Source organism: Chrysochloris asiatica, unplaced genomic scaffold (genome assembly GCF_000296735.1).
Source record: "Chrysochloris asiatica unplaced genomic scaffold, ChrAsi1.0 scaffold00002, whole genome shotgun sequence".
NCBI classification, from domain to species: Eukaryota; Metazoa; Chordata; class Mammalia; order Afrosoricida; family Chrysochloridae; genus Chrysochloris; species Chrysochloris asiatica.
The window spans coordinates 7,405,344-7,417,346 of NW_006408520.1; the positions used below are offsets into that span (position 1 = coordinate 7,405,344).

A 12,003-nucleotide genomic window follows, 5' to 3' on the forward strand; every position below is an offset into this window, starting at 1 on the left:
AAAAGTGGTAAGACCCTGTCAGTCTGTCAAAGGCAGGAAAATTGCAAGACCAAGAAAAACAAGGCAGTCATGGGGTTTGTTGTATTTTCCACTAACAGAGTAATAAAGAAATGGTAAAACTGCATACCATCAAAGGCAGAAGACTTTCAAGACCTGGAAAAACAAGGCAGTCCCAGTGAGTTCTGACTCTCACAGGTTTCACTGTAATAATTGATCTGAAGTCTAGTAAGTCCAACACCTGGGTTTCTACAGGAATGGCTTCTATCAAATTATCCCCCTTGTTATAGAGCATACTTTCTTGTTTCTTTGCACATCTTGTAATTTTTTTGTTGTTGTTGGAAAATGAGCTTTTAGAAAAATATAATATGGCAGCTCTGGAAATCAGATTCCTTCCTTTTTTCCCCCATTGATTTTCTAGTTGCTCTTTCTGTTTGTTTCATGTATGACAATTGAAGTCATTGCTTGGTTAATTTAGTGAGCAGCTAATTATTGGTTAATATAGTGAGCAGCTAATTATTTGACACTTTGCTGAGTGACTGTGTATTCATGTTTGGCATGCCTCAGTGCTCTGCTTTAGCCTTTACATCTTGGTTGCACAGACCCTAGGTTCAACCAGAGATGAAAGATTAGGGTTCTTGTAGGTCTTTCCAGGACATGTGCACGACCTTGTACATTTGTGTGGCTTTGTAGATTTCTTGGAGTCCTAGTGTGGCACTGTAGCATAAGCCTTGGACTGGTAACCTCAGGGTCAGTGGCTCCAGCTGTCCATCGGAAACCCTATTTAGGGTCACTGTCAATTGGAACCGACTTAATGGCATGTAACAATGATAGATCTTTTGAACTGTGTCAGAGTCTTTCAAAGCTGTGAACATCTATGGACATCTCAAAGGAGCCCTCGTGGTGCAGTTGTTAAGCACTTGGCTGTTAACTAAAAGATTGCCAGTTTGATCCCATCAGCCAAGAAAAGACCTAACAATCTTGCGTCCTTAAAGATTATAACCTAGGACGGAAACCCTAAAACAGTTCTATTATGATTCATTGGTTGCTACTATGCAGGATTGACTGGAGGGCACAAAGCACAATGGTGGACATCTCATAACCCAATTCTTCCTTTTAAGATTTTCTTTTTAACTAGCTCTATGCTTGCTTAATTGATTTAGCTGCCCTAGACAGCTGTTCTTTTAAACAATAGCTGCTGATAGTTTTCAGCAAATGCCCTGGAGATAGGGCCTTTGGGAATAGCGACCCCAGCTGTCAGGTCAAATAAAGACAAGTTTTGTGAGTCAGATTGTTTCAGGGAATTGCCAGACCAAGTCAAATAATAACAGGTCTCTGGGTAGTGGCTTTCCTAGGAGCTCCAAATCAGCTCTGCCCTTCTAGGGACAGAATAATACAAATGCCAGATTTTCCCAGCTACTATGCTTGTGGCACTGACTGGTGTTCAAGGCTACTGCTGAACTAGGGAAAGAGGGGTAGGGCTAAGGGGATTAAAAAAAAAAAGTTTATTCTCTTTAGTGAGATTCAGCTGTGTTTCTTGAATAAATGTGTCTTGGATTATTGAATGCCTTTCTTTAATTTCCAGAATCCTGAAATTTTTGATTTTGATGGATTTTGCCAGTTTACTTTTTTTTTTTTAAAGTCCCTTACTCTGCTGTATCAGAAGTAAATGTCCTCTCTATGTGCTTTTAAACCTGGTTTCTGTGTCATTAGTAAAGTTATTGCGTGCACTGAGAATTGAGGAATGCAGAAGCAGGGATTACTGCAAATGGTCTTTATGGAGAATTAAGAGAAATAAGTCAGAAATGTGTTGGACACAGCAAGAATAGTATTAGAATCAAAGTTACATGTTACATGTAGTATAATCCAGCTTTAACCTACTCCTCCAGTTCTGTTTGCTATGGTTACCTAGAAGAATCTTATAAAGCACACCTAAAATGCATCAGGAGTTAAAATGTTCATATATAAAGACAGAATAAAATATTTCTAGAAAGATTGAGAAAACTCATACCCAAAATTAATGAAATCATAAATGATGTGGATTGGGAACATCAACTTTTTGACTCAATTCTAGAACTAATGGGTGCCGCTTTTAAAAAATGTTTGAAAAGGGCTAGTGAAAGACAGTCAAAGGGGAAATATCACTTAAACAATAACAATATAATTTTAGAACCTCTTTCCCCAAGAAATGGGTCAGGCAAAAATTCTGTAAGTGTAATGAAAATTTTAGATTATATGTGTTATGCACAGTTTTGAAATTTTTAGTATATCTAAGGATATCTGGAAGCTATTATAACCTGTGAAACATTATTTGATGCATCTTTTGGGACTGAATACCCGGTTAGATGGAGAATAATCTAATTTCATATGGCATTTGCATTGTTAGGATGGTCTGTACTAATAATTTTTCATGAAAAGGTATCTTGTGTCTTTTTCCTTTAGGTATGTCAAAGAAGGAGATACAGTGTCTCAATTTGATAGCATCTGTGAAGTTCAAAGTGATAAAGCTTCTGTTACCATCACTAGTCGTTATGATGGTGTCATTAAGAAACTCTATTATAATATAGACGAAATTGCCTTTGTGGGGAAGCCATTAGTTGACATAGAAACGGAAGCTTTGAAAGGTACTGTAAATGTGTTCATCTCCTCTGCTAAATTGATTACTGCTGCCTTTTTGTTTTTGAGTCCCAATTAAGAGTGATGTTTGATTTTTAATAACTTTTTGGATTTGACTTGAATGCTTAAAAGACAGACTAAGAAATAGAAAAGATCCCTATGATGCATGATTATCTTTTGACCAGTTAGTAAGTTAAAAACATGTACAGTAATGCTTCATTTATCTGGGAATCTACTCTTTGGAAACATTAAGTGTTTGTAGAATCATGCTGTCTCAGGAATGAACGTTTCCAGTTCCTCATACTGGCCACTAATAAGAATTGGAGTATGCAAAGGTTACATCAGATATATAATGGGATTTGCTTTGTTTGCCACTGACACCAAACACAAAAGCACTCTCATTGGTGATAGTTATGAAAGCCAAAATTCATCTTGAAAAGAGGAGAAAAGGAAAAATCTGAATGAAAAGTGAACTGTCCACATTTCAGGAACAGCAGCATTGATGGCACGGGACTCACATGCTGTTGATGTCTTAACAAAAGGGAGTTTATTACGAGAATGTTTCAGAAGAAAACTGAAATAGTTATTCCAGCGGTGGGAAACAGCTGGCCCTACCTGAGAAGTTTCTTAATGGTATTGTGATGCACCAAAATTATGTCAGGGGAAAAACAGCTTTGATATCTGGGTCTAGGAGAACACAGGTTTTGTGATGGCATCTTATAGACCAGCATTTTATTTGGGTAGTTCTGAGATAAACACAGTAATATAATTTGAAAATCTAGGAGTCTTTGAATTACAATACTGGCTAACTCTATTTAATGAGTTCTGAAGTCTATAATAACTATTATCACAATTACTCTTCTTTAGACTCGTGCTTTAAAATTTATAAAAATGTTTGTTGTTGCTGTTAAGTGCTGTCGAGTTGGTTTTGACTCATAACGACTCCGTTATAGAGTTTCCTAGGAGCAGCTGGTGGGTTTGAACTGCCAGCCTTGCGGTTCAAACTGACCTTATAGTCGAGTGCTTATCCAGCAGCACCACACCAGGAATCCTATAAAATGTTTAACATCTAATAACTTATTCTTTTTTCCTTTCAGTTTTATTTGTTTTGTTGAGATTATACACAGAAAAACAAACATCAATTCAACAGTTTCTACATGAGCAATATAGTGAACATTGATTACATTCTTAAAGTTGTGCCTTCTCACCCTTGGTTTCCAAATTGTTCATCCCCATTAACATAAGCTCACTGTGCCCTAAAGTTCCTATCTTCTCTTTTGCTGTTATCAGTTGGATCCCATATTGATAGTTCTGAAGAGTATAATGCTCAAGTCAGACCATTTTTATTAGTTAGTTAAACTATTGATAATGTGTTACTGTATGGGAGAATCTCAAAATAATTGTGCTGAGTGAAAGAAACTAGATCATGTATTATATATGATTACTTTAACATAAAATTTGAGGAAATGCAAATATTTCTAGTGGCAGAAAGCAGTTACTATTCATTGTCTTGATTGTAGTGATGGCTTATGGGAGCATACATATTTCAGAGCTTAGCCAAACTATATATTTTATATATGTACAGTTTATTGTATATTGATTATAGTTCAGTAAAATATAGAACAAAATTAAAAGATTGGATAAGTGGGTGGATTATATTTAGAGTAAAAATCCTGGTAATATTCTACATAAGAGAACTAATCACTGATTAGCTGTTATATTTTGTTTGACAATTAGATTGCATTTTGAATAATTATCTTGTATGACAGCTTTATTTTACATATGTATCTTTGTACTCTTATATTTATATTTTATTGTAATTTTTAATAGATTTTTTTCTGTAAGAATAAGCTAAGAAACATAAACATACATGTCAAATAAGCAGGCCTAATGTGGTACTGAAAGGAATACTAGTAGCATAGTGGGTTACAAATTGGACTTAACCTCAAGGATAGTAGTTTGAATCTACCAGCTGCTCAACAGGAGAAAGATGAGACTGTCTGCTCCCACAAAGATTTACAGCCACAGAAACCCTATACTGGGTTACTATGAGTCAGAACCAACTTGATGGCACAAACCACTACCACCACTAGTATGGTACTGTAGGTTAAGCACTGGACTGCTAACTATAAGGTCAGTGGTTCAAACCCACCAGCCACTCCTTGGAAATCTTTTACAGGGTTACTATGAGGCAGAACCAACTCGATGGCACTTAACAGCAACAAATAAAAACTGAGCAGATTCAGTTTACTGAGATACATTTTTAGATGCCATATTTTAATTCTGAAAATGGAAACTTTCTAAATATTTTGTGTACTTTGACACAAATTTATAGTAATACTGAATTTGTTTATATTGTTGCTATTTTAGTGCTAGTAAAACTAATTATACTATAAATATAAAATTACTTAACACTGCTTTAGGACTCCTGGTGTGGTGCTGTAGAATTAGCACTGCACTGCAAACCACAAGGTGGGCAGTTCAAACCCAGCAGCTGTTCATTGGAAACCCTAATACAGTGTCACTATGAGTCAGAACCTACTGGCTGACACTTAACAATAACAGTCACTTAAGGAACCTTGGGGGTGTAATGGGGTATGCATTGGGTTGCTAACTGCAAGGTCAGCAGTTTGAATCCACCATCCTGAGTAAGAAAGAGAAGGCTTTCTGTTCTATAACCATCTGCAACCTCAGAAAGCTACATAGAATCGCTGTTGAGTTGCATTCGAGTTGATGGCCGTGGGTTTAACTGTTTTTTAAGGCCCATGGGTGGTGCAAATGGTTTGCACTATTTTCTAATCCAGAGGTTGGAAAACTGAAGCTACCCGGAGGTACCACAGAAGAAAGACCTGACGAACTGCTTTTGCAAAGTTTTCAGCCAAGAAAACCCCTTGCAGCCGCAGTTCTGCTCGTTAACACACTGGGTCTTCATGAGTTGGAATCGATTTGATGACAATAGGTTTGTTTTGTTGTGAGCTGTCTCTTAGAAGGGTAAAAGCAGTTGCTGTTGAGTCACTTGTTACTCATGGCCTCCCCATGTGTGTCAGAGTAGAACTGTCTGATTTTTCATGCCTTTCTTCCAAGGTGCCTGTGAGAGGATTCAAACCTCCAGCTCTTTGGCTAGCAGCAGATAGCCAAAACAGTTAGTTAATTAACTCTAACTGTTAGTCCTACCCAGGGACTCCTTTAGAAATTATAAGATATATATTTCCCATTTTACTGATATGAAATAACTATAGCATAGAGCTATCAAGGGTGTAAAATATCAAGACAGCATATTAGTAGTGTTAAGTATTTTTGACTTGGTTTCATAGCGACCCTGGACTTCCAAGGTGTGGCTTGTGGGTTTGAATTATCGACCTTGCAGTTATCAGTCCGGTGCTTGTCCTATAGCACCACAGGACTATTAGTAGTATTGGAAATTAATTTTTGTTTTCTCATACGTTCCTTAAATGATTCTCTGTGGTATTGTCTTTTTTTGTGTGTGTGTGCTATTGTCTTTTGTAATACTGTGCTGTGGTCTACTTTCCAAGGCTGGAGTGTTAAGATAATTGTGATGAGAGAAACTCTATTTGCGTACTTTGATTGTAAACAGACCTGTATTTGAAAAGAATTACTGGGCTCACTTGTGCCAACTTGTATCTGTGACATCTAAAAGGCATGTTCTCTTTAAAAAATTACAATTTCAAATTCAGCTACTTAATATTACCAAGGTTATATCAAAGATATTCCATGACTCAATACATTATTTACTATTACAAAGAAAAAATGATGTCACCAACCATTGGTCCTCACAGAATACTCTACTGCTCAGCTGGGTTTGATAGTTTGTTGCAGTAGCCACACAGAACTCAGACATTATATTCATAGTTATAGGGTTTGTTAGGGCCTGAAGCTATTTGCAGGTTTAAGTGAAGTTGCCAGGATATTTGATCATCAAATAAGTGGAGAGTTACTGTACCTAATAGAGTACTTTTGCCACCATGGGAAAATAATAAGGGAAGAGAGAGAGGGATATAAGCTATAGCAGAATACTTTATAAAACTAAAACTGCATTGTATTGCACTTTAACATCAACTTCTCTGATTTATTTTTCTGTATAAGTCACCACTGGACAACTATAAGTAACATCATGAGAAATAAAGAAAAGATTGAAGTTGTCAAAGACTTCATTTTGCTTAGATCCACTAACAAAACTCATGGAAGCAGCAGTCAAGAAATCAAATGATGTATTGTGTATTAGGCAAATCTAGTCAGTTTGAAGACTAAGGTGCACCTGACCCAATCTATGGTATTTTCAGTAGCCTCATGTACATGTGAACAGTGAATAAGGAAGACAGTGGAAGAATTGATGCATTTGAATTATCGTCTTGGAGAAAAATATTGAAAGTAGCATGGATTGTCAGAAGACCAAACAAATCTGTGTTGAAGGAAGTAGAGCCAGAATGGTCCTTAGAAGTTAGGCTAGCGAGACTTAGTCTCTCATACACGTTCTCCCATTTAACCATGTAAGTTACTATCTTCATTTTACACATGTAAATTTGAATTAAATAATTGACCTGTGGTCACATACTTAGTAAGTAGTGGAGCTAGGATTTGACCCCAACTCTTTTTAATTCTAAAGTCCATGTTCCTAACTACCTTGTTAAAGTGAAAATTTAGTTCAGAGATGATTAGTATGAGTTCTGTTCTGAATCTAGAATACTGAGACTGGATTTCTAACACTGTGTTGTTATTGTTGTTAAAGTACAGTTGAGTCAGTCTCAACTCATAGTGTGACCCTGTGTAGGGTTTCTGAGTGGCTGGTGGGTTTCAATCATCGAACTTGTGGTTAACAGTCCTATAGAGCCACACTAGGATTCCTTCTAACAATTCTTCTATGGTATATAGGTATATGGTATTTAGATATTCCAAAGAGTCTTGGTGTGGTACTGCAGGATAATGCACTGGACCGCAAGGTCAGTTTGAACCACAGATCGGTGGTTCAAACTCACTACTTGCTCCTCAGAAAACCTATACAGGGTCGCTATGAGTCAGAACTGACTTGATAGCACTTAACAGCTACAGCAACAAAGAGTTTAAAATATTAAAATGTTTACTTGGATTAATACTGTGTTTTATAGTTAAAGCTCTTTCACATAAAAAATTGCTCCAGCACTGTGCTATTGTCATTTAATAACACTCAGTAACATATATTACATAGTATAATGCCTGGGCACAATAAATGATAGCTATAACTAACTGGGGGGTCCTGGTGTGGCACTGCAGGATAATGCACTGGACTGAAAGGTGGGTTTAAACCAAAAGGTCAGCGGTTCAAACTCACCAGCTGCTCCTCGGAAACCCTCTACAGGGTCGCCATGAATTGCAACTGACTTGACAGCACATAACAACAACAACAACATAACTAGCAGGTGTGGTGCTGCAGGATAAGCACTGGACTGCAAGATCAGTTTGAACTGCGTGGTCAGTGGTTCAAACCCACCAGCCACTTTACGGAAATCCTTTATGGAAACCAGCCACTCCTTGGAAACCCCAAACGGTCACTATGAGTCAGAACTGACTTGACAGCATTTAACACATATAATAACATAATTGTTAATTTTATATCAGATACTGTATTCACATTTATGAGATACATATTAAGGAAATTGTTGTTAGTGCTGTGAAGTCAGTTCCTACTCACAGCAACACTTTTATAGGGTTTCCCAAGAGTTTGAACCATTAACCTTGCAGTTACCAGTCTTATATTATGGAAATTGTTGTTGTTGTTAGGTACATTGATTTGGTTCAGGCGCAAAGCAACCTTATACACAACAGAATGAAACACTGCCCAGTCCTGTGCCATCCTTATAATTGGTAAACCTGAGCACATTGCTCCTGCCACTGTGCCATCTCATTGGGGGGGAGGGGTTTCCTCTTTTTTGCTGTACCTCCACTTTTTTAGGGAATGTTGTTAAGTGCCGTTGAGTCAGTTCCAACCCGTAGTGACCCTGTATAGGGTTTCCAGGGAGCTTCTGGTGAGCTTGAACTGCTGACCTTGCAGTTTAAACGGATTGCCTTGGTGCATTAACCCACAATCCCACACCAGGACTCCTTTTTAGGGATTAGTCCTTCTGAAATATGCTCAAAGTATGAGAGATGAAGTTTCACCATCCTGACTTGTAAGGAGCATCAAGGCTGTACTTCCTCTAACACAGATTTGTTTGTTCTGGCAGTCCATGGTACTTTTAGTATTCTTCTCCAATGCTGTAGCTCAAATGTATCAGTTCTTCTACAGTCTTCCTTATTTATTGTCCAGCTTTCACATGCATGTGAAGCTGTTGACTTGGGTAAGATACATTTTAGTCCTCAAACTGACAGCTTTCCTATTGAACACTTTAAAAAGGTGCAACACGTTGTTTGATTTCTTGACTGCTGTTTCCATAAATGGTCATAGTGGTTCCAAGCAAAATGAAGTCTTTGACAGCTTCCATCTTTCTCCACTTATCATGATGCTACTGGTCCAGCAATGAGGATTTTTGTTTTCTTTATATTGAGATGTGGCCATATTTAAGGCTGTGGTCTTTGATTTCATCAGTAAGTATTTTAAGTCCTCTTGACTTTCAGCAAGCAAAGTTGTGTCATCTGCATATCCCAAGTTGTTAATAAATCTTCCTCCAATCATGATGGCACATTTCCTGTCATATAATCCAGTTTCTCTGATTATTTGCACAGTTTACAGATTGAATAAGTAAAGGGTAAAAATACAACTCTGATGCACACTTTTCCTGATTTTAAACCATTCAGTTAATAACTGACGCTGGGTATATGTATAGGCCCCTCATGAGCACAATGAAGTGTTTGGAATACCCATTCCTTTCAATGTTATCCACATAGCTTGTCATGATACATACAGTTGAAAGCCTTTGCTGTGAATGTACTATTGCAGCCATTAGTGAATTATCTTGAGCAAAATTTTACTTGCGTGTGATATTACTCCATTTGTGTCATCACATTCACATCTACTTTGAGGAGGCAGCTTTTCCCTAATTGTATTTTGAGTGCCTTCCAACCTGAGGGCTCATCATTCGGCACTATATCTGACAGTATTTTGGTGTTATTCATTATGTTTCAATATTCTATATTCTGGTGCTTTCTGATAGTGCTCCACTGTTATTCATAATGTTTTCAGAGACAACATTCAGAAGTAATCCACCTCTCCTTCTTCATAATCTGTTTTAGTTTGGAAACTCAGCCAAAACCTGTCCATCATGGGTAACCCTGCTGGTATTTAAAATGCCGGTGGTATAGCTTCCAGCATCACAACAACACACAATGAAGAGTTAGCAGTCCTGAATTAGGGAAATAAATTAGCAAGTTACAATTCAGGGTCAGAAATGCTCAGAACACAGTTGTTTCAGTCAGGAGTCTCTTCTCAGCCATGCCTACAGGCAGGCCTCTCTCTGTCCCAACAATGTTACAAAACTCTTTTCTTGTTGTTGTCAAGTGCTGTCGAGTCGGTTCCAACTCATAGTGATGCTGTATATGGTTTCCAGGGAGCTACTGGTAAGTTTGAACCTCTGGCCTTGTGGTTCAAACCAACTTTGCTATCCAGTGCTTTATCCTACAGTGCCACACCAGGACTCGAATGCTCTTTTAGGACTGCTGGTAAATGCTCATAAGACACACCATTCCACCATAAGCCTTAACCTAAAGGCACTGGACTCTAGTGCCTTAAATTTGTAGATTGAATTGATTGAATTAACTTGATGAGTTACTTAAAGTGCAAAAAATCTCTTCAGTTTGTATTCCTTTAATCCTCAATTTATGATCATTGGACAGGGACTAGGGCTTAAATTTGTGCCATCTATGAAGAAAGGACTCTTTAAAAACAAAATAAAACATTTGATTGTGGTTTTGGTGAAAGTTTACAAAGCACATTCAATTATTTATATACATTTTGTTTCGTGACATGAGTGTAATAGCACTCTTCCTACTTCTTCCCTGTGCTCCCTGTTCCCATCATCCTTCTTTCCTGCCCCTTCCTGACTTTTGAATTTCTTAACTTTGCTTTGAACAAATGACACCCTTTTGGGTTAGTTTGGTGGATTGTTATGAGGAGCATGTTCCTCATGGGTGGTGGTGTTTACTTTATAGGCCTGTCAGACTGACTGCAATGCGATCTTATCTGGAGGTGAGTTCAGCTCCTAGTCTGAAGAATGTCTAAGTCCTGGGGATTGCACCAGTCTCTATCAGAACCTAAGTGTGGTCTTTTTTTATTATTTTGAATTTTGTTCTGTATTTTTCTCACACTGACTTTCCATTGTGATCTTGATTAGAATATTTGTTTAATAGGGGCTGCCAGGCACCATATGGTTGTTCTGATCTCAGGGTAGTAGAGACTGGTTTGCATGGTCAGTTGTCCCTTGGACTAATTGTTTCCTTGAGTCTTTGATTTTCTGCACTCGTCACAAGGGCAGAGATCAATAGTTGAATCATAGATGGCTGTATGCAAGCTGTTAAGACCCCAGTTGCTACTCACCGACGTAAGATGTAAAAAATTGTGTCTGTGTTACACCAATTATCCTAAATGTCTCCCAAGAGTATGCTCCTAAGCTCCCAAACCCAGTGACTCAAGGTATTTGGTTATGACTAAAAAGTTCTCATACCTTTGCCTCCTATCTCCTCAACTATATACGTGGATATCTTTGCAATAAATACATACAAAGCATATGTAGAAATATCCCCTGCCAAACTTATATATGCTCGTGGATGTACTCACATATGCCATTTCCATACATGTTCAATTTGAATATCTATTTTTCTACTCATAAATTATTGTCTGTTATTACTATTATTGCAAGATTACATATGTAATAGTACTTAACCTTGACTTTTTATGACTCATAGTATATTTGTCCTATGGTGATTGACTTATTTCACGTAGTATGGTGATCTCCAGAGGAGCACTAGTAGGGTAATGAGCTATGCATTGGGTTACTAACTGAAGGGTCAATAGTTCGGATCCATTCGCTGCTCCAGGGAGAAAGATGATCTGCTCCCATAAAGATTTACATTCTCAGAAACCCAAAAAGATAATTTTACTCTGCCCTATAGGGTCGGAATCAACTAATTGGTGATAGGTGGGTAGGTCAGTAGCTAATGGCTTTCAGGTTCCTCCATGTTATGAGATGTTTCACAGATTCATTGTTATTCTTTAGTGTAGTATAGTATTCCATTATGTTTATGTACCATCAGTTGTTTATCCATTTATCCATTGATGGGCACTTAGGTTGTTTCCATCTTTTGCCCATTGTGAATATTGCTGCAGTGAACATGAGTGTTCATATATCAATTTATGTTGTGACTCTTATTTTTCTAGGATATATACCTAGAAGTGGAATTGCT

The 12,003-nt window shown here is 37.6% G+C and overlaps 1 protein-coding gene across 1 annotated transcript in view; it reads left to right on the top strand.

Moving 5' to 3' along the window:
* The window catches only part of DBT (dihydrolipoamide branched chain transacylase E2), a 70,390-nt gene that overhangs the window by 18,451 nt on the left and 39,936 nt on the right, over positions 1–12,003 (top strand). Inside the window, exon 4 of the mRNA XM_006830918.1 lies at positions 2,440–2,621. Coding sequence (XP_006830981.1) covers positions 2,440–2,621 — 182 coding nt within the window. The remainder of the gene's footprint in view (positions 1–2,439; positions 2,622–12,003) is intronic.